At 30.1% G+C, this 24,271-nt stretch overlaps 2 protein-coding genes across 4 annotated transcripts; both read right to left on the reverse strand.

Annotated features, from left to right (window-relative positions):
• Positions 1 to 950: 950 nt before the first annotated feature.
• On the reverse strand, positions 951 to 5,046 carry LOC108470395 (uncharacterized). Of its 2 annotated transcripts, XM_017771682.2 has the most exons (7): positions 4,892 to 5,046; positions 3,979 to 4,171; positions 2,382 to 3,804; positions 1,937 to 2,091; positions 1,749 to 1,817; positions 1,468 to 1,638; positions 951 to 1,234 (listed from the first exon to the last, which is right to left on the reverse strand). In XM_017771682.2, the coding sequence occupies exons 2-7, from the start codon at positions 4,069 to 4,071 to the stop codon at positions 1,196 to 1,198; spliced, it is 1,950 nt and encodes a 649-aa protein (XP_017627171.1). In that variant the 5' UTR covers positions 4,072 to 4,171; positions 4,892 to 5,046; the 3' UTR covers positions 951 to 1,195. The 2 variants fall into 2 exon arrangements, with proteins under 2 accessions (XP_017627171.1, XP_017627172.1); XM_017771683.2 differs by lacking the exon at positions 1,749 to 1,817.
• Positions 5,047 to 7,025: 1,979 nt separating this feature from the next.
• LOC108470807 (cold-responsive protein kinase 1-like) lies at positions 7,026 to 11,289 on the reverse strand. Of its 2 annotated transcripts, XM_017772284.2 has the most exons (8): positions 10,903 to 11,289; positions 10,309 to 10,368; positions 9,497 to 9,628; positions 9,154 to 9,269; positions 8,804 to 9,014; positions 8,488 to 8,725; positions 8,182 to 8,332; positions 7,026 to 7,723 (listed from the first exon to the last, which is right to left on the reverse strand). In XM_017772284.2, exons 3-8 carry the CDS (start codon positions 9,570 to 9,572, stop codon positions 7,355 to 7,357), a joined length of 1,161 nt encoding a protein of 386 aa, XP_017627773.1. In that variant the 5' UTR covers positions 9,573 to 9,628; positions 10,309 to 10,368; positions 10,903 to 11,289; the 3' UTR covers positions 7,026 to 7,354. The 2 variants fall into 2 exon arrangements, with proteins under 2 accessions (XP_017627773.1, XP_052876957.1); XM_053020997.1 differs by lacking the exon at positions 10,309 to 10,368.
• Between the last annotated feature and the right edge of the window lie 12,982 nt (positions 11,290 to 24,271).

Consider the following 24,271-nt stretch of genomic DNA (forward strand, 5'->3'; position numbering starts at 1 on the left):
TCACTTTCTTCCATCCATTTTAGTCACTTTCCCAGCTGCAGTGTTTGGTACTTTGCTTCCCTAAAGATTTATCCGAGATGGGTTGGGCAGCCAACTCGGTCAGTTCTCATCTCAGCCCGTTTTATTGCTTAAAAATAATAAAAAATGATTTTAGAGTAATATTAATATATTTTTTATAATTAAATTTAAATACAAATATTTTTATTAATTTGGAAGGGTTTTAAACAAAAATATTAGAGCTGAAAAATGAGCTAAAACAAAAATTAGACCCAAAAGATGGACTTAAATATGAACCAGGCTCGGACTTAAATATTCAAGGCCCAAGTCGACATAATCTATTTTTAAGTTTGTAATACATTATATTATGTTATTTTTATATATCATGTAATTTATAACCTATTAGAAAAATAAAGATATACTAAATATACAATAATACTCTAATGTAAATATTAAAATAATTATATAAAAATTTTAACAAATAAAAAATATATTAAATATTAAATTAAAATAATATAATTTTTTTAAAAAATAAGAATAATATAAAGAAGCCTAAAATGAATTTAGATTGGTCTTTTACAAATATGAGTAAACTTGGACAAGATTTTAGGCACATATTTGGAGTCAAACTTAGATAAACATAAAATATATTAGTATCATGCTTAAGCTCAACCCGGACCCAACCCAACCCATAAATATCAATAATAAATATTAGCTTAAACATAACGATTTTTGTTACAGGTAAGGGAACTCATTTTATTATTACTTAATTTTTTTTTAAAGAAAAATGGATATTTTTTGAGAGCAACCTGACCTTTTAAGAATCCCTTTTAAGAGGGACCAATCTTTATTTTTAAGAAGAATCAATACTTTTGAGTAAAAATAAGGTGGGATTGGGATTTTTTTTTTCATTACTTTTTTTCCTTTTTTTCAAATTATCTTTTATTTCAAAATTTATTTTTTATAACAAAAAGTTACATGATAAATTTTAAGAACCCTCAAGTAGCAACATCCTATATTAACCAGACCCGAATGAATGCATAGTTAAAGGTGAGTTATCGAACTCATGACTAAGTCCAGTTGATTCATACAATCATTCCTAAAAGAAGGTATTTAGCAAGTTCAGGTTCAAATCTCGAACAAAATAACCATTCCCCTCATCCCAAACTATGGCCTTTTTGTCTCAAAAAGAGAGCTCTCAAAGCTTTAATTGTGAAGAATAACTGGCTCCTGCCCTCTGCATATACATATAAGAAATGTATATACTATCAAGAGTTGAAATGTTGAGCCACTTACGGTAAGGTAAACTACTTGATGTACAAGACAGATTGATTAAACATGCTTATTCACAGAAGGTGAAACTTTTGAACATGATTATTCACACTGAAACTCATTCTAATGGCACAAGCAAAAGGTTCGAGGAAAACCGAGTTTCTTTACTTAGAGGAGTTCCCACTCGGAATCACTTACAACTTCTGTCTGTATATTTTTGCTCTCTGAGGTCGCACTCGAGCAAGATGGCCGTACAGTTTGTAAACGTTCGTGGTTTAATCCCGTGTCCGTGTCTCCGAACCAAATTGCTAGCTGCTCATACTCCTTTGCCAACCTCTTTTTTGAAGTTAAAACATCCTGGATCCTTTTCTATTGAAAGAGAACAACAAAGTAAGCAACTCGAATTAGCAAGATCAATATTACTCAGACTCAAGATGGTTATCATTTATCGAAGACAACTGTCTGACAGACCGACAGACCGGCGCAACAAAGTAGTAGGCAATTTGTGTACTTGAAGTACAGTGTCTGCACCCATGTTCGACGTATACCTATATTATCTGTGTTAGAAACATAACCATATCCTACATTTCCACCCAAGTCCAACTAACAGTGTGTGTGTGTGTGTGTGTGTGTGTGTGTGAGAGAGAGAGAGAGAGAGGAGAGAAACCTTGTATGATCTGTGCTTTCTTATTATACGAGAGGCGGCATAGAGTGCAGTGCCGTCAACGATTACACAGCTATCCTCAAGCTTCACCTCGTCAAGTAATTGAATGGTATACATGGAAGATATACTGACATCATCAATGGAATCATCTATTGATCCTGTTTATGGTTTTCAAAATTAGAGAGAAGGTAATGAACTAGATAAAGCTTTCGAGTCAAAAAGTTCTTTCATTCACTCCAACGAAAAATATCAAAAGCTACTGTAAAACAGATCATTTTATTGTATGGTTCAAATCGAGTCCTCAAAAAATGTATAACATTTAAGGGAACCATTCATCATCGGCAAAGACTAGTGACATCAGCTTCTGCCAAATTAATAATGAGATGAAAACCAATTATATAAAGAAGCAAAATAAATCTTTATCATTACATAAGAAAAGGTTACCAACCAAGTGATTCCAAGGACAGTTCATTGCTAGACACAATGGATAATGCCCCAGTCAACTTCTTCTCATTCGATAAAAGTGGGGTCAACAAGGAAGATAACGCATCAATGGAGTCATGATAAAGATGTTTGTATGCAGGTAAGTTTTCTGGTGGATTCTGAGGCAAACAGAAGTCCTTAATGCTTGAAGCACAAGAAGAACCAACTCTGACCTCGGCCATATTTTCCTGACAACGTATGGCTGAAGAAGACATTTGCAAAGAAGTAATACCAGATGAAGCATCCGAGACACAGTCAGAGTCATTTGCAAGGTCATTCTTAACCGTTCTTGTGTTTTGGTCATCGTGAACTGAAGTTGCACAACAAACATCAGTGCAAACCACACATGCACTTTTATCATTACAGTCAACAAACTCATGAACCATCGATGCTCCAAAAGATGCTTCCTCGCTAGGAGAGATCAACTCCAAAACATCAGATGCATAGGGCTTTCTCACATAACGAACTGTAGTAGCAGGCGACACCTCAGTTTCAACCTGCCATGGTTCTTTATCATTACAATCAATGAATTCACTCAACAATGAAGCACCACAGAATTCCTTGTCAACAGGAGAGATCAACTCCGACACCTCAGATGCTGAAGACTTTTCCATTGTGGCAGTTTCCATATTCACTTCAGGTTTTGTATCTTTCAAAACATCGACTTGTTTTGAAGTTCCGTGTTCTTTCCCCAAAACGGAATCCACAGAATTAGAATTACCTGGTTGGTCTACAAGGCAAAGCTCACCAAAAACACAACAAAGCTGTTTTTGGACCACATCGACTGCGATGCTACCATTAACTGTTCCCTCTTTTTCAGGGGTTAGAAACTCTGTATCATGCACTGAAATAGTATGAAAAACTTCACCCACAACCGCACATGTATTTTTATCTTTACAATCAATACATTCATTCACCAATGAAGCCCCAAAGGATTCTTCCTCACTAGGAGATATCAACTCTACAACATCAGACCCAGATGTTTTTTCCATTAGGCCATTTTTTTCTATGTTTACATCGGAACAAGTATTCTTCAAACCATCGCTAGTTTGTCCTGGCATCATGTCTGACTCTGCCCCATCAATAAATGTCGGAGTACAGAGTTGATCTGAAAGGCAAAGTTCATTAGAAGCATGACCAAGCTGCATTTCAATGGGATCTACTGCAACAGCCTCAACATGAAATAGCTTATCAACAGTGTATATGTGATCCTCCTCAATAGCCGCCATGGATTTAACATCGGATTCGATTGTAGCACTTCTTTTTAAAGCCGCCCTTTCTTTTTCGTGTTTTAAAGGAGGCAATATATCATGTATGACATCAGAATAAAATCTCTTCATGCTTTTACCCACACTCTGTGCCTGATTTTCAACATATTTGACAGTGTCCTGCAGATAAGTTATTTACGAAATTACTAAAGTATTTCAAACCAAGCAATGCAAATTCTTAGGTCATAAACACTACCAATCACCCATAATTTCATTCAGCCAAGTCATAACAGCAAGGTTGATGAAGATGGAAGGGAAAGTGGGGAAGCAGTTCCCTGGTCAATGAATTAATACCTGATTCACAATATTATCCACCTCATGGCACAGCGTTTCAAACGTCTGATAAACGTCCCCTAACCAGCCTATGCCTTTATATTTAAAACCCATCACTGAGATATATCAAACTGGCAAAGCCAATATCACATACATCTCTGTAATAGTAAAAAGGTATATGCCATTATTCATGCTTCGGGATCTTTAATTTAGCCTGAAAAATTCACAAAAATTTTAGTGATCACTCAGAGAACTTGAAGAAAAGCAAGCAATCCTAAATAAATGATACCATCAACATCAGAGCTCAAAAGAGCTTCATAGGAGGTAAGCTCAATGCCAATTAAGAAGTGCAAATAGATTGTAAGTAATGAAAATAGCATTTCATCACTTCTTCTTCAAATTGACAGTTCAAATTGTAGCATTCAAATTATAACACCCTACATGGCTAACAATCTCAGAGAAACAATTTTCAAGAAAACTAATAACTTTTTTTTTGGTTATATACTCAATTTATTGAGTTTTTACTTCCCAAAAAACTGTTTCCCCTTTTATATTGCTTTCAAACATTTCAAAAAAGAAGTAATTTTTCATTTTACTACATTTACTTTCCAGTGGGAAAGGGAGTGATAATGTGCATCACTTTTTCATATACATAAATGCATGTATCATGCATATACATAGAATAAAAAGCATGTAAATCATCCAAAAACTGAATCTTTTACAGAATTCTCAACTCTTCTTTTTTTTTATAAATAAACTTTTACTTTACATCAATATATAGGTATAAAAAAATTGATAAGCATAGGAAGAGAACCCAAATTCATGAAAAGTAACCATCTTTAGATGAATTTTTACTCATGAAAAACAAAAAGACTGAGGAATATAAGAAAAACCCAGATAGTGAACAGAAGACAAAGAAGGTACGGTGACATACCGCTGGCCGGAGCAGGTGGTGGACGGCAGATGCCATTGGTTTTCTTTGGCCAACAAAGTTTGGAGTGAGAGAGAGAGAAGTGGTTTTATGAGAAAAAGCGGAAGGGTTTTAGTAGTAATTTATTGCTTCAAAATGAGTAAAACGGCACCGTGTTTTCCTTCTTTTATTTCTAATTCTAATTTAGGGATAAATATCAAAATTACACGTTACCTTTGATTCAATGTGTAATTTGATACATTAACTTTAATTTAGTGCATTTATACTCATAAAACTTTGATTGTTGTTTAAACATTTATATGAAACGCTATTTTTATTCAATCAAGCATATTTAATAAATAAATACGTCAATTTATTTTTATGGAATTAATCTAATGATTTCGGATGAAATAGACAAATATAAAATGATGTAATATCAACAATAATGTTAATAATTTGTAAGAATTGAATTAAATAAAAATTCATGTATATAATTACACATTAAACCAAAATTTGTATATAATTTTGATATTTATCCCTTTAATTTATCACTTATTGACAAAAACATTATGTTATAGACATGAATTTTAGGTTCGATCCCAAATAACCCCATTCTCCTCCCTCGATTATCAAAAAAATTTATTGTGTTTTTGGTATTATACAATAATGTTTTAGAAGAGTTATTTATACTTAATCATTTGCATAATACATCTTTGGCTTAATTTTCAGTGCTCCACCAGATTCCATCTTTTATCTCTGGTGTTGCTTTTACCCTCCCTCTCTCAGTGTTCCACATCAATTGTACAAAAAGAAAAAGTGAAGATACCATTGAAAGTTAAGCTTAAAAACAGAGCATCTATTCCACCCACCACCATCACAAACATGTCACACTTTCAACTTTCCTACCCACCAATATTTTATATGTGTGTGTATATATATATATATTCCATTTAACATCTAAGAGAAGACATTTAAGATTAACAAAAGAATCATATGGTAAAAGGGTTTCTAAACAATAAATTAAAACCATCAGTTGCAACAAAACCTTCTTTTGGAGGGGTTCTGCCAAAAGGACTTGGACAGGTGCAGTTGTCGAAATTGGCGACCGAGCATGTCACACGTTGTGACGTTGAACCTATCAAGGCAGGCACCTAAGTTACAATGCATGCAGACCGTACGATTCGTTATTCCACCTTACACAACAATTATCGAATAACAAAGACAGTCACCAAAGATGGGGAAAGCTACTCTTTCATGTGTTGCCAATGAAACGGTAAGAGATCACAGCAAGGGCTCATTTTTGGTATTATGAACATCAACACTCAACAACTAGTACCACCACATCAAGAAGCAACCGACCAATCACGGGCACACTAAACGAAGTAGTTGCTGCTCCTATACATTGTATTATTTTGCACGAAACTTCTCAAAAAATCCTATCTTATGTAGGCATCCACCAAGTTCATACACATTAAGGAAACCGGAAATACCTCCACTGTGAACAAAGGAACATTGTATCAGAAGAATACTGGTAAAACTCCTGCCAACGCAACTACTTTAACACATAATAATGCCAGGTAGAGCAACAGTTGTAACACGAATGCTATAAATAACATCAGATGGAACAAACGAAGCTTGAAAAGAAGAAAAAGTTTCAAGCAATCAGACAAAGAACAATATCAACAATAAAGCACACAAGCAAGCATAAACACATTCCACCAGGTGGAACTCTTGCTAAAGGGGATGCCACAGCCCCTTGGTGATGCTGACCAGGAAAAGCAGCTGAAGAATACATGCTATAATGAGTACTCTCCGGATACCCCATCAGATGGCATCCTGACAGAACTCGGCGGCAACCTATGCAGCACCAGCACCAGTCAACCCACTACCTACACCAGCACCACTCAACCTACCATATCGAGTTGAACCTGGTCCACCATATGGACCACCAAGTCCAGAACCATGCCAACCAGCACCCCCTACATTGCCACCCAAAACACCCACCCCAACTCCTGATGAATTCAAGTGATGAGGGTGATTCATTTATAGGAATATTATTTTGTTTTCATTTTCTTTAAGATAGTCGTATTAAATATTTATATTTGACGCACAAGACATGAAAAAACATTGATCAATATTTGTATAAGATGAGTCAAAGTAAAAGATGAAAAATTTACCATAGCATTTTTATTCACATGAAGTAACCAAGTATAGAAATGCAATCAGGCTTTGCAGTACATTTTTCTTGCTCTTACTCCTCCTAACTTAAGTGAGTTCACAAAAAAAAAAAATCAAAATTTTAGGGTTCAATTGATTACAATTTACATAAATTTCCGCCATTGCTAATCGAAGAAACCGAAAGGGCGAAAAAGGTATGCTTTGGCCAATGATTTCCGGAGGCCTGAAATTTTACTAAGAAAAAAAACTACCAAGAAAAAAAAAATCAGAACACTAGCCAAAGAATACCAAAAGATTAATCACGCAAACCTAATTGCTTCGATCGTATATCGAGTTGAATGTCATTGTAGCGAACGACATGGTAACATTTTCCGTTGATGAAGATAAAATCCCTTCTTTGCTTGTGCCTTCTGAAGTCGGGTCGGACTTCTCTTTGTGAGCTCTTAAATTCATGAATTCCGAAAGTAGGCGAGGTCTTGATATATTCTGTTCATCCACTGGTTCCTCACCGGCTATCATCTTCACCACTTTGGACATGGATGGTCTTTGCTTTGGCATGTCTTGGGTGCAAAGTAAGCTGATCTTTAGGAACTTATGAGCTTCTTCATTGTTATAGTCTCCACCCATTGACACATCAACTAATTCCGCAAGTTGTTTTTGGTCATGCAAGTCCCATGCCTGCAGTTATAAATTGACTTAGCAACCAAGAAACTGAATTCAAACCTACGAAGCTCAAAAATACACAAAAACGCAACACACATTTGGGTTAATGAGGAAAGTGTTGGATACGGGTTTTACAAGTTTTTCTATATTTGAATGATCATGCCGGATACTTGTGTCCGCATATGTGTTGGACATAGGCAATGGTCTCGGATACTTCAAGGAAAATGAAGCAGAGTAACATAAGGACACACTTCCGCATTACACAATTTATCCACACACAAATGTTTCAATGTTTGTTTAAGCCAAAAACTGTAAGATCAATGGAGATTGAATACGAAAGCTCAAAGTGAGAAATCCATATGTTTCAGCATTTAAAGACTACTCGAGCTATGTGTAATGCAGACAACATATTAAGACTCGAATGACACTAGCAAGGCAGGCTACAACGATGAGAACATATGGGAAATTCATACCCTTTCGAGTAGATATTGATCTGACAGAGGTAATCTCCTATTCGTGTTGCATCTACCACTCACAATCTCCAATAGCAAAACACCAAAACTGTAAATATCGGCTTTTCTCGTTAGCTGACCGCGTATTGCATACTCGGGTGCTAGATAACCTCTACATAAACCACAAAAAAAGATAAAACCAAATTAATAATGCTGAATGGAAGTCCTAGATTAAAGGTACTTATGCATCTAATCTATGTTACTCTAACTCAAATCTAAGCATGAGAGATAGAATAGACAAGCATATTCAGCAATTTAAGAACTTACGTTGTTCCGGCAACACGTGTACTAATATGAGTCAAGTTGTCAGGGAAAAGCTTAGCCAGACCAAAATCTGAAATTTTGGGCATGAGGTTTTTATCAAGGAGGATATTGCTGGCTTTGATGTCCCTGTGAACAATATAAGGTCGAACTTCCTCGTGAAGAAAAGCAAGCCCCTTCGCAACACCGAGGCAAATGTTACGCCTCATAGACCAGCTGAACTGCATACTGCTATTGCTTCCACCTAAAACGAGAAAAAAATGCCTAAGCTTAGTATTGTTCGAGTGGTTAACAGAGACAAATCTGGAATAGAAGAAATTACCGAGAAGAGTTTGTGCGAGGCTGTTATTCTCGAGATAGCCATATACCAAAATTCTGTGGTTTCCTTCCACGCAACAACCATGCAGCTTAACCAGATTTTCATGCTCTATGTTGGCGATCACATTTATTTCAGTCAAGAATTCTCGCACCCCTTGCCTTGAGTCTGCTGACAGAACTTTTATAGCAGCCACAGTACCATCTCTAAAAGTTCCCTATTCAAACAAAAACCATTGCTAAGAAGTTAGCATTGGATGTTAAAAGAATAAAACAGGCTTAGTTTATTTAAGAATTTACTAAAGCCTTCGTTTGAAAAAAAAAAAAAAAGGGAAAAAGAACGAACTTTGCAATCACCTTGTAGACAACACCGAAACCTCCCTCTCCGATTTTATTGGAGTAATGAAAATTTCCAGTTGCCATTTTCAGCTCCTTGTAAGGAAAGAGTTTAGTGTTTTGAATGCCTGAAACCTCTGTAATATGTGTATGAATTAGGAACATTTGCAAGCAAATAATACACATGGAAGGAACTTGGAAGCATTTTCCGGGACGGGAGGCGGATTTCATCTAGCTCGGGGCCCAATAATTCTAAAAGAAGTCAAAACCTAATATGTCGAATTCACTTAAACTTCAGTGAATTCAGTATCCTCAGCCAAGCCGGATTTTATAGTCAAGACATTAAGAAAGATTAGCAGCATACCATCATCAATTTCTGTTGTATGTTCAGCTGAACAAGCTGTCTTCTTTCGTGAAAAGAAGAACGAGCAACAAGTCATCACCAGCTGCTGTTCAGCCTGAATGCCTAAACACAAATGGGAACTCTACCAAGCCACTGTAAAGCACCAAACAGGAGTCATCATCCTCTATGTCCATTATAAAGAGTATATAATGGCCTTATCATATACTAAATAACCGTTAAACTGTTTCTATAAGAAAAGAAAAACAATAAATAAAAAGGTCAATCTATCTCTGCGAGTAATGTATGATGATGATCAACATCCTTTTAATATAAGCTCTGTGTTAAGATCAAATATAACTTTTTTCCATAGATTACACTCGTAGAAGCATTGGGGAAGACAATTTATGCATGCGATACGACTTTTTAGGTATCTTAAGCAATAAAAAGGAGAAACTACCTCTTAAAGAACTCGTAAACAGAGACAATAGCAAGAATACAACATTAGCAAGACTTTGGTGACGGGTGAAAAGTTCAATACAAGACTTGTAAGAGTTCTTCACAATAATATATGATCATTGAACAATTTCAAGATAGTATTACAAATGTGTACATGATTATTATATGAAAGAAAATATGATGGAACTGAATGAAGGATAAAGTAGTAAAGGTGTTAATTTAAGTTCAAACAAAAGGAAATCAAAAGAAATCCTAAATAACTCAACGAATAAACCGATAAAAATTCCTACTCAAAAATCGATTCAGGCGAATCTAAAGAGGATTTTGAGCACAATTACATTAACAAAATCACTAATTGAATTATTTTAGAAACATACCAAATTTGCTTGAAAGTTGAAAGGTATATAAGACCTAAAAGAGACTCCAGGAAAGTCCCCCTGTGAGATCAAAATCCAAAAACAGGTCAAATTTTGAGCTGAACAATAAATTATAACCTGACCTAAAATCATTATAACTACAAATAAAAACATGTTTTGAAAAGGCATAAAAAAGATGGCTAACCATTGTAAAATCTTCCATTACACAAAACTTGAAGAACTTGTAAAAGTCCTTTTCACCAGAATTCAAAGCTAAAAACACTATAACATTAGCCCAAAATAACAAAAAAAAAAAAAAAAACAACATTCATTTTTTTTGTGTTTTGTTAAGAACATACAGAAAAATTGAATCTTGAATTTCTGCTTTTGAGTAACAAAGAATCCAAGAAAGGAAAACAAAAACAAACACCCATAAAGACCAAGCATCAGAATTTTGCCAAGTAAGCTACTTTTTTAGCATAATCAAGTAAACCAACCAAAGATGAAGAGGTTAAACTCTTAAAAATGACATTTTTTTAGGATAAATGATTGTAAGAAGCATAAGCATAACCCAGATTTTCTTGGCCACCAAACAAAACCCAGAAGGAAACTCACCTTAGATACTCTTGCAAAAGCTACACCAATGATTTAAACAAGCTTAGGATCATGTAATAAACTAAACAATATAGTTTGCAGTCAATGCTGGTCCTTTTCTCAAGTTGGCATTAATGAATAAAATTGGACGAGGCATATGATATAAGTACAAGCGCAAAATTCTGAGACATCCCCAAAAGTTTTACAAAAAAACCCAATTTCGTCCCTGAAACTTCTTGGAAACAATCAATTTGTATGATTTATTACGCCATTTTATATGATTTGTTGATATAAAAAATTTTAAGAAAAGTAAGTTGCTACCTCCATGTGAAAATCTTTATCGTGTCCAAGAAATTCTGATTTTGAAAAGTCAAATCCGCCTTATCTCTCCTTTGATAAGACTTGCTTGTAAAGATGATTTGTTCTTTTATATATGAATACTTTTTTGAATGATTTGAGTACATTATACAAAATTTCACGAATACCAATAATATAAGGTATCTATAATTAATGATATATTTCTTGACGTACCATAAACATCTGTCTATAATCTATAAACTCTCCTACGTCAACAAGTGCTCACTATCCCCCCATCTTTTTTTCTTTTTCATTTTTTTTTCTTGCATTATAGGAAAGTGGTAAATTTCAGTTTTGGTCCATTTATTATGATTAAAATTAAGATTAAATATTTAATATTATGATTTGTAACAATTTTGGTTCTATATTGGGTTGCAAATATCCGTCAATGTAACGGTAGTTTGGGCTTTAACGATAGTTTATTCGAACGGATTGTGGAACAAAATTATTCTCTAAGTGAAGTTTCACATAGTAGGATTAGTAAATCCGAATTACATTAACAAACATTAAGTGTTATTTCTCTCGTTACTTTTGCTCCTTGCTTTACTTTGCATTTAATTTGTTACAGGGGGAAGTCAATAAATTTTTTTAGGGGGTCGAAATTAAATTATAATTTTTACAATAGTAAAAATACAATTTTACTATTTTAATAGCCTATATATTTATAATTTTTGAAGTATTAAATCAAATTTTTATCATTTTTAGAGGGCTAAAGTACAATTTTACCTTGACAAATTTTATATTTAAATTTTTTAAATGCCCTAAATAGAAATTTTTTTAGTTTAGGGGAGTCAGGGCCCTTGCTAGCCCTCCTAGCTATGCCCCTAATCTGTTATATTTGATTCTATTATAATAAACATTAGAATGGAATTATTTTTTAATTGTAAATCAAGTTATTTATTTCAATAATATTTCGATTATCAGAGTTAAAATGAAGTGCAAATCAAAACATTTTTTAGTGTTGAGAAGGTGAAATGGGTTCGAAACCCTCAAATTCTTGCAAGATGAATGTGAACTTAGGCGGCATTATTTGATGCTTAAGTTAGCAAGCAATGTATCTCATGAATAGTGCAAAGAGCTTGGGCTAGTAAAGAATATGAAGGTAATGAAAGAGTCTCTCGTGACCAGATAATACCTATGAATATATCTTTGGTCCAACAATTACCCTTTATTTTTTTTAACGGTGCCTGACAAAATAGATTGATTTTGTATTAGGGTCGATATCTCCTTTTAATATAATAAAATACTAAGACCTAGTTTGATAAAATGTTAAAATTTAATCAATTGAAATTTAATATTTTCAACAACTAAATTTTTAAACACGTCTTATAATCCAAAATGAAAATTGCTAGATAGATTTTTTTAACAAAAAATTGTAAAAATTACAAGTAGATAGAAACCTACTTATCACTTAATAGAGAGCAAATTTAATTATTTTTATTTTATTTTATTTTATTTCATTTCATTTAAGATTATATTATCATTTATCAAACAATCTAATTATATTCACTATTTAATTTTAAATAATATATCAAACATATTTTATAACTTAAATTATAATACTTAGTTTTCAATTTTTTCTATACTTAATTTTAACACATTGCCAAGATTCATTAATATACTATTCAGAGCAAACCCCATGTGTTGACCTGATGATTAGAGTGTTCAACACTCCAAATATGGTCTGGATTAGAGTCGCGCTAATTATATTACTATTAGAGCTTTATTCTCCTCTTATAATTCACCAAAAATATACCATTTAGAATAAACATTTTCATCAATTTGTAATAATATTGGGTGATATTATGATCTAATAAGTAACCTTAAAATAATCCTTTTGAAGTACATGTTAGCAATATTTTTTAATCAATTCTCAAAATAAAAATTAATCAAATTACAATTCTATCCTCCTTAGACTTTTTTCTTTTTTCTTTTAACGAAACCTAACTTTTGAATTGTCATAAATTTAATTTAGTTATTTATTTTGAAAGAATGACTTTTCTATAAATGTTTTGTCATCAAATATTAAACAAGAAAATAAGATGCATAAAAAATTAGAAGAATGATGATGAAATTGACTTTTAAGTTGTAATTCACTATTACAATATTATCAACGAAGTTTATTAATTACAAATACCAAGATAGTGTCAAATAGTCAACTAATAATTAATGTCATGGTTAATTTTTTAAAAAATTTGAATGACAAAATTTAGAATTAATCCTTGATACTTCTTTAAATTTTAATATTAGTACTTCATATGATTTTTATTGAAATCAATTAAAACCTTAATTGATAAATATTACATCCCGTGGCAGAAAAGAAGTGACAACATTATTATCATTGGAATTTATTTTGTGTTGAATAAAAATATAATTATAAATAAAATGCAATTCTCCAAGTAAATTAAATTATTTTAATCATTTTCATTCGAATGAAGTTTAACATGTAAATATTCGATCAACAATTTCGTTAAAAAATATGTAATTTAACCGAACTCACCATTATGTTATTATTTACTCGAATGAATTTATGCTTTTGGTTATTATTAGGTAAAATTTTAAATTATCTTTTAAAATATTTCTAAAAATAAAATTCCAAATAAATAAAAATAATCAATAACTTATATATATTTAAATTATATAGAAATTTTAAAATATTTTTTGTTATTTTTAATATAAAATATTTATTTTACATCATAAAATTTAAAGTTAATTAAAATTAAATAAAATAATATTCTATTTGAGTAACCATGGTTTGTAGTTTGTATTTCACAAACCATTTAAACACTTTAATTTCGATGAATGTTTAGTTTCTCGATTTTTCTTACTCGATTTTAATATAACAACAAAAACAATAGTACAAGGTTGAAGTTGGCATACATAGAAAAAAGAAAGGCCAAATTGATTGAGTTTGCATAATTGAATACTAAATCTATATTTATACAAAAAATGTGTTGAAATTATTTTAAAATGAATTTTTTATCCAAAACATGTCTAGAAATACCATATGATAAAATTGAATCTATATTTCATATAAATATTAATTTGATTATTATTTATATGATGTCTAGAACTATCTTAACTCTTCTCAATCTTTAAATAAGAGAATAAACATGTTTCAACAAGCTTAAGGTCACATTTTCCTTACCAATCAAGTTAAAACTCAATTGATTTAATTTGATTAATATTTTCATTAAACTAATAATATATTTGGATAGTATGAGTATAAATAAAATACAATAGCTTATATAATAAACGGACTTAAACATTAACAACAACACATAACATATTACCAACCATGCATGGCAAACAAGCATATGCACATCACCAATATCAGACATAACATAAATAGCTAGATTTATAAGTCAAAATCATTAGCTCACTAAAGACTTATATATTTGGCCAAATTATAATAACACATGTTATAAAACTAGGTCCCTATACATGCCACTCACTTGATAATTCTAGCATATGTGTTTATATTTTCAAGGTGTTGGCTTGATAGTGTGATGCTGCCTTCAATGATCTCCAACCCTGAGCTAACCTGACAACACTAAAAGAAATGGAAAGGAGGGGGTAAGCTTTACGCTTAGTAAGCTCGCATGAAATAATAATAAGCAATTTACTAACATGCTTTCCATACTAAAACTAATCCAATTGTACATTTACACATATTCTGGTTAAGAGGTTTTCTTGAGTCACAGTCACTAAATCATTTATATCTGGAGTTACGGAACTCCAAATTAAGATCCATAAATTTTTCCAGAAACTAGACTCATATATCTTTCCACCATAAAATTTTCAGAATTTTTGGTCCAGTCAATAAGTACAGTTTATTATTCAAAGTCTCCCCTGTTTTGCTGTTTGACAGCTTCGACCTTTCTTCACTAAAATTTATTTATCTCATAGTAAGAGACTCGGATAATGTTCCGTTTATTTCTATTAAAAGTAGACTCATCAAATATTCTAAGAATATAAATTATAACCCATAATTATTTTTATACAATTTTTAAAAAAAAATTCAAGTCAGAACAGGGGATCTCAAATTCATTCTGACACTATCTCACAAAAATTAGAATATCACATAATATACAACTCTTTTGCTCCCCCTGTTTCTTTTATATGAAAATAGACTCATTAAGCTTTGATTTCATAATTTATTTGAAATTTAATTCAGCTTACACAATTTTTTGTGAATTTTCAAATTCACATAACTGCTGCTGTCCAACACTGTTTTACTACTAAAATTCACTCTTACATAATTTCACTTAATCTATTTTGTCTTATCGAAGTTCACTCAAATATCGAGCATATTGCTCAAAATTTTCTTAAACATATACCTGCACTTATTCATCATATAATCATGTTCACATGTATTTTTACTTAATCGATTTTCCCGTTGAACTCTTCGGAATAATAACTGATACTTAGTTGCCTGCACATATTTTCACACTTGTAGCCAAAGCTATCTAGTACGCATAGTAGCCTGCACTTAGTACTACACACGTAACCTAACCATCTGATACACGTAGTAGCCTGCATTTAGTACTACACACGTGATCGAAGTTATTAGGCACGCATAGTAGCTTGCACTTAGTACTACACATGCGACCAATAATCCGGTACACGTAGTAGCCTGCACTTAGTACTACACACATGACCTCACAATAGATCATTTGTATCGTTTCTATTCCGAAGGCTCAACTGGGAAATTCTTCACTTTCCAACATGTTACAATTTATTCATAGCCCTTTTTCAATTTGCAATTTACAACAAATAATCATTCTATAAGCAGCCACATTTCATATGATAACAAAATATAATAAAATAAAAAGAATCGATAAATTATTTACGTACAAACTTACCTCGAATCCAAAAATGGTAATTTACCATTCTAATCCATAACCTTATTTTTTCCCGATTTAAGCCCAAATCTCGATTTCCTTGATTACTAAGCTTGGAAGCTTGGCCAAATCCTAATTATGGCTGCTCTTGGTACATTCTGCTGTAGCAAGAAGAAAGGGGCACATTTGGAGTTTAAAATTTATCTTTTAATTCATTTTACCCCTAAATGACCAAAATGCCCTTGTTATAGGCCAATTTTTGGGCCACTTACATTTCCAAACCCAAACCCAGGAGCCCAATTAACCTACCCAAACCCATTTACAACCAGACCCAAACCCACCGGACCCACTAACCTAAACCTAGCCCACTTACAACCCCAAACCCAAACAGAAACCCTAATCAACCAAACCCCCCACTTGCCCCCTACTTGCGCCGCAATGTCCCATCGGCCACTTACCCCTCTACCATACTGTCTGTCACCACCAGCACCGGCCATGCCTGCAAAAACAATAGACAAGCAAAGCAGAAGCAATAATAGCAAAAAATAATAATAAAGTATGTAACAAAACAGGCTATAAAAGCCGAATAGAAAATTGAAATGAGGGGTCTTTTTCCCTTTCCTTTTTTTCTTTGTAAACATCAACCAAAAAAAGAGTTTATAGATTTCAATAAACATATAAGTTGTTATTCAAGCAAACAGGAGAAAATCCAAGAATCGAAACAGATCAGTGACAAAGAATGTGACTTTTTTTCATTTTTAGGCATTTAAATACAGAAAAATAAAAGGAAAATAAAAAATATATAAATAGCAAAAAAAAAGAAAATTTTTACCTTCTCGCGGTGGTCGACGCCGGTGCCGGCGACGGTCTGGCGGTCGACCGGTGACCGGCCCCCCTGGCCGGCAGCCCCCCTCTCTCCTTTCCCTTCTCCCTTCTCTCTCTTCCTCTCCTTTCTTCTTTTTTTTTTCTTTTCTCCCTTCAAATGATTTTTTTTTCTAAAAATGGGCCTATTTATAGCCCTCCAAAACGACGTCGTTTTGGGGGCAACACTTAAGCCCCAAAACGACGTCGTTTAAGCCTTACCCGACCCGCTCCGGACAAGGATCCGCTCGTTTTTGCTCTTAAGGGTTATTTGTGTAATAGGTCCTTCCGCATTTTTGATGTTTTAAATCAGGTTTATATGTATTTATGAATTGGCCCTGAACTTTGTCGCGCTTCTCAATTTAGTCCCTGGCCAAGAGCAGCGTTTTAAAGGCTTGGGAAAATTGCTTTTTTGGCCCCCCACTGTTTGCAAGCGCATTCAAATAGATCCTCTGATTTATCTTTTATTTTAAAATTCGCCCAAAACTTTGTTTTTAATTCGAATTTAGTCCTTTTTGTCATTTTGCTCTCAAATTAAATTTGTAATATTAATTTTATTTAATATTAATATTATGTTTACTATTATTATTTTTAAATATTAGTGTACTTTGTATGTATATATTATTATTATGTATATTTTAGTAATGTATATATATTTATGAAGTATTATTACTAGTTGTTTATAACATTATTATTCTTTAATATATTATGCATATATTTTAATACTATATTATATATATACATTTTTTTATATACATACTTTTAATATTATATTCCATATGTATATTCTTAACATTATATTATTATATATATCATGTACAAATTTTTAATACTTTATTACATATATATTCTTATATATTATATGTATATTATAGTACTATGCTTTATATATCTATGTTTTTTCATACCATACTATGTATATATTATTTATATTTATTATTAATATTAGTACATATATTTCATTACACGTATATATATACTTTTTATTAGTATTATTTTTGTATATCGTATTATTTATTATTATACATGTATATATATAGATAGATATTTTTAGTACTTATTATAATATTTTTCTTATTATTTATATATGTTCTTTTAAAATATCATAGTATTCATGTATTTTATTATATATGTATATCGTATATGTTCATTTTAAATATATTATGTATATATATATTAATACTTATATTTAGTATTATTATGTAAACATCTTTCATCCCTATGTATATTTACGTAATAGGATTTTATATATATATCATTATTCCCAATATGTGTATATTATGTCAATATTATATATGTTTTGAATAACTATGTTATCTTTTTGCATATTATATTATGTATATATATATATATTTCTTATATACGCTATGTACATACATCTTTCAACATTTATTATTATGTATATATTTTAACATTACTAGTTATATATTTTATCATTTCATATATAGTTCAAATAATATATATAGTATCTTTCTAACATTATTACTACTTATATATAGGTGTGTACAAAAATATATTACGTACATACTCTTAATATCATTTTATATATATATATATATACATGTATATTCATTGTTTTCTCGTATTTGATGCTATTATTACATTTAATCTTGCATGTATTGTTATTGTTTTCTTATATTACTGTCATACTCGTTATTTGCTTCAATGTATTTCTGGTTCCTTTATTTATTTTTATTTCACATCAATTTGCTTAGCATTATTTCGAAAATCTTATTCTTGTTTTAATAAGTGAGGCAATGTATCGATTTAACATTAGGCCGTAAGTTTCATCGCTATGTTGGATGGAATTTTTAGGCTCGTGTTTAAATGGTATATCCTTCTCAAAAAACCGAAAAAAACTAAAGTTCCTTGTCTTTTCAATTGAATCATGACTAAATATTACATTGAACTCGTATTTTTGAAAATCCAGACAATACATGTTTATGAGATACCAATTTTGGGCGTCGCGAGGGTGCTAATACCTTCCTCGCGCGTAACCGACTCCCGAACCCCACTTTTCCTCTGGATTTTGACGTGGACCCAAACTCAGCCTTCTTTTGTTTTTAAAAACATAAATCTAATAGGTGTCCGATCACACCTAAAAAAAGGATCGGTGGCGACTCCTTGTTTATTTTAAAATCAAACCTCAGTTTTCAAGTTTTCAATAGATTGCCACAATTAGCGACCAAGCTAAAATTTTTACGTCGCTACAGCCCTTTTTACTATTCTTTCAAATTTTACCCAATTAAGGCCATTTTTGTCCAACAAGTTATACAATGGTTTAATTATCATTTAAGGACCTCCCATACCTCTAACATGTAGAACTCAACTTTTGAACTTTTTACAATTTAGTCCTTTTTACTAAATTGAGCTCCCAACCGTCGAAATTTTCGAACGAAATTTTCACGAAATCATGTTGTGAAATTGTAGACCATAAAAATATAATAAAAATGAAATTTTCGTTATCGAATTTGTGGTTCCGAAACTATTATTCTGATTAAACCTAAAATCAGGATGTTACAAAATTTGATTATATTAATATTCCTATTCTAAAATATATAATGTTAGGCTTAGCTTTCACATTATGCCCAACCTTAAATTTTTATTATCGACTTTATGGGAGAAGAAAAAAAAGGGAAGTTTACAATGTGTGAACACATTCATCAATGGGCTTAGGGATTGGCCATCAATGACTTTGAAATTTCTAGTCAACATTATAAAAGCAAATTATTCAATTAAAATTCAAATATTAATTAATGTTTTTATAAAATAAAAAGGACAACATTATGCTTACAGTCCGTAAGTCTTAAAGACCCACAGGCATTCTTCACCAGAAAGAAAAGAAGACCCACAGGCATTTTTTCTTTCCTTTTTTCTATTTTGTTTAAGATAATGCTGATATTTTTTAATTTTTTTAAGAGGGTGTTTTTCGAGTAATAAAAGTGAAAACGCGTCCTGTAAAATATGTCTTCACTGAAAACACGTCTTACAGAGTGTGCTTTCAGTACAGAATGTGCTTTCAATCACATTAGATGAAAATGCGTCCTATAAGATGTTTTTTCATTGAAATTTGACAATATAATTATTTTGATTAAATGGTTAAATGTTAGTAACTTTGTCTAACTTTGAGTTATGGATTCGATTTCTCTTGTACCAGCATTTGTATTTTTTATTTTATATTGTTTTAAGCTTTTTTATTTTTAATTAATATTTTTAATACATTAGTTTTTTATTTTTGTCAAATAGTTAGATAATTGTGATTTTATCTTTGAGTCTTAGATTCAATTTCTCCTAGAAATATTTTAATATATTTTTTATTTCATGTTGTTTTAAGCTTTTTATTTTTAATCAATGTTTATAATTAATAAATATATTGTTTTCAAGTTTTTATTATTTTTATTTCATCTTTTAATTAATAACTCTTTTATTTATAAAATCAAATAATTATTGCAAATATCATTATTTTTAGTAAATATAATTTTTATATGTGTAATATTTATTTTTCAATCCATATTAGAAATCACCATACTCATAATATAGGCGGAGAAATTAAAATTTTGACATATGAATATTATATATAATATATATATATATATAAGAATTTGTTGATGTTTTTAAAAACAATTACATATTTGTTACTTGATTTTATAAATAAAAGAGTTATTAATTAAAAATAAAATAAAATAAAATAAAGTAACTTGAAAATAATATATTTATTAATTATAAACATTAATTAAAAAGTTTGAAACAATATGAAATAAAAATAGATATTAAAAAGCTTATAAGAGGAATTGAACTTGAGACTTAAAAGATGAAACCACAATTATCTAACCATCTAACCAAAAAACCTAATGTGTTAAAAAAAGAAGAAGCTTGAAACAACATGAAATAAAAAGTACAAATGTGAGTAAGAGAGAGATTGAACCTGGAACTCAAAGATAAAAACACTAACATTTAACTATCAAACCAAAAAAATAAATTATTAATTTTTAGTGAAACATGTTCTATAGTACGCTTTTTTAACTTAAGTATCCACTTTTCTATCCCAAAAGGCATATACTAATAAATTAAAAAAAAACAACCTAATTTCTTAAGCTCTATAAAAAACGACATATTTCTTTAATTTACACACGTTTTTTCACTTATAAGTTACATATTTTATTATTAAATTTTAAATCTTAAACCAAAATTATAAATTTATATATTTAAATAATTTATAAAAAAATTATATTTAAAAAATGAAGGGTGAAGATTTATCCGAGTCAAAAAGGAACTCATGGACTACGAGTTAACCTTTTTCCAAGAAAAAAAAGAATTAAAATTATTTAAAAATCAGTCAAAATTAAGAAGCTTTTTCTGCTTCATTACCTACTTAAATTTAACCTTTAAATTGTTATTATAATATTTCTCAATGAAAGCTTCAAACATTTATTTTTCATCCATTGAAGTTTTTTGTGGATAGAAATTAGTCAAATGTGCAATTTTTGTCATATCAAGAGTACAAAGTTCAATTTAGTGAAATCATAAGTTTTGTAGGTTTCATCAAGTGCGATCAGATAAGGATAATTTTAATGAAATTTTGCTCTCTTTTTTTATATTTATTTAGAATATCATCTATTTGCGCAATTGAATAAATTTAATTTGTTTTATTTGAGAAAAGAATTTTGTGAGTAAATAACGAACTTAAAAGATAAATAGATTATGGAGCCAGAACGAAAAGTAATTAAATTAAATTAATATTATATTTCAAATTTAAATTATGAAGATTTAATCAATATCCATTTGAATGGAAAGATGCTAATTAAATTGTATTTTATTGACTAATAATAGATATTTCTATAAAAAAAGTAAAAGTCCAACCTATACTAATTTACTTGTAACAGTAAATGATTGAATATAATAATAAAAAATTATATTTTTAGAAAAAGACATAAATTTAAACTTTAAAATGATATCTTTACGCTGAATTAACATCACTTGTGAGAAAAAAAAAAGTAGAGTAGTGGAGGAATCCTTTAATAGTTGCGTAATGAATTTTTATGGGATAAAAAGACCACAATTGATGAATCACTTGTACTAACAATTCATGCCTTATTCGAGGTTGACTAGGTAGATCACAAAGTTGACCACACTTTCATCGATGCTTATATGACCTATATTGGTCGTACTCTAATCTCATGGAGTTCCAAAAACCAGAGAGTCATGGTTCATCCCTCCACTGAAACGGACTACCAACTTCGTTGCTTCCATTGTTACCGAGCTGTGTTGGATCAATAACCTCTTATGTGAACTTTTAGTTCCTCTTTGTGAGTTTCAGTCATTTGTTATGACTCGATTATTTACTGTAATAGTTTTCGTGCAACTTACTTTTTTGTCGATTTTTATTTTCATTTTTGCATGAAACATGTCAAAAATTATATAATTTTCTTATAAAATTATTGAACCTCTTACAACATTGTTAAGTTTTAGTAAATTATTGAATTTCTTACAACATTAATTACTAAAATTATTATTGAATTACTGAATCTATAACAAAATTATTAAGTTTCTTACAATTTACCTAATTTCTCACAAATTTGTTTCTCGCTAAATTTCTTATAACATTGACATTGTAAATTTTGAATCTCTTACAAAAGTATTGATTTTCTTATAAAATTACGAATGCTTACTTGATTTCTTATAATTTTGTAACTTATTGAATCTCTTACCAAATTACTGAAAATTTTACATCTTTGTAATGTTCATCTAACTTCTTACAACTTTGTAAATAATTGAATTTCTTACAAAATTATAAATCTCTTCTAAAACTACTAAATCTATCATAAATTTATTGAATATTTACAAAATTACTATGTTTACTTTGTAAATTACCAAATTTTTACAAATTTACTAAACTTTTTATCTTTGAAATGTTTAACTAACTTCTTGTAACTTTGTAATTTATTATTTTCTTTAACAAAATTATTATCTCTTATAAAGTAACCAAATTTTAATACGTTAACCAATAAAGCAGGTTTTTTAGTGAGGCATTAATATTGTTGGATTTTGAATATCCAAAATTGAGTGTCATTATGCACATTTACTAATGAGTTCTCAATCTAGATTTCGTAGGATATATTCCAATTATCAGTCAAGTAGTTAGTCAGTCAATCTGCATGTACTTTTAATGATGCATTGATATTGTTGCAAAGGTTAAGGTATGGGAATTTTGAATATCTAAATTTGAGTTTTACTATGCGTATTTACGCATGTATGAGTTCTTAATTTAAATTTTATTTTGATTTTAAATGTCATTACATGTAAATTATATCTAAATTTATTCTAATCCAGATTAATTATATTTTAATTACCAGTCGATAATCCATCCGCTTGTACTTTTTAATAGTTTGATTCTAATTATAATCATATAATGTATTGAATTAAATGATTCCTAATATTATCGTACATATGCATTATTTGTAATTATGAATTGTAATTTTAAGTTCAGAAAAATAGGTTGGTTTGAATTATAAGTTAATATTTTGTTTTCTCAACCATCGATCTCATTGCTTTTTAGTCTAATGGTACATATTCTTTTAGCCTCAATAAGCACTTTTTAGATTTTTCCAAAAACATTTCCTTGTTGGAAGGTTTTAGCCTCTTGGCATGCTATGGGACAGATTCCAAACAGTCTATTTATAGAATTAAAAGAATACATTATTAATATAGGAATAAATCTTAAAATTATACATAAATTTTGGTTTAATATGTAATTATATATACAATTTTGATTTTATGCAATTTTATGCATAAATTTTTAATTTGATTAAATTCTCAAAATTTATTAATATAGTATCATTTTATATTTATATATTACATAAAAATAATTATATATAGATCAAATATAAAAATAAATTAAAATATTTATTTTTTAAATGCATATGATTGAATCAAAGCTAAAGTTTATTGCATATATTTGAGCCACAATCAAAGTTTTATGTATATAATTACACTAAGTTAAAGTTTATGCATATAATTACACATTAAACGAGAGTTCATGTATAATTTTGTGATTCAACCCTATTAATATACTAAATACTATGCATTAGTAAATTATTAACTAGTAGATCTTGATAATTAATTTTGTAATTATTCACACCTTGATATTCCTATTATATCAGGTTTTCTACCATATTATATTGTGTTTAAATTTTGTAATACTAATTTTCTTTCATTTTGTCATAATTGAGAAACTAAACCAATTTTCATACTTTAAAAAGAAATTGAATTTTAGTTTTCAACTTATAATATTTAAAATCAACCAATAGAAAAAGACTTCTAGAAAAATT

Source organism: Gossypium arboreum, chromosome 11 (genome assembly GCF_025698485.1).
Source record: "Gossypium arboreum isolate Shixiya-1 chromosome 11, ASM2569848v2, whole genome shotgun sequence".
Lineage (NCBI taxonomy): Eukaryota > Viridiplantae > Streptophyta > Magnoliopsida > Malvales > Malvaceae > Gossypium > Gossypium arboreum.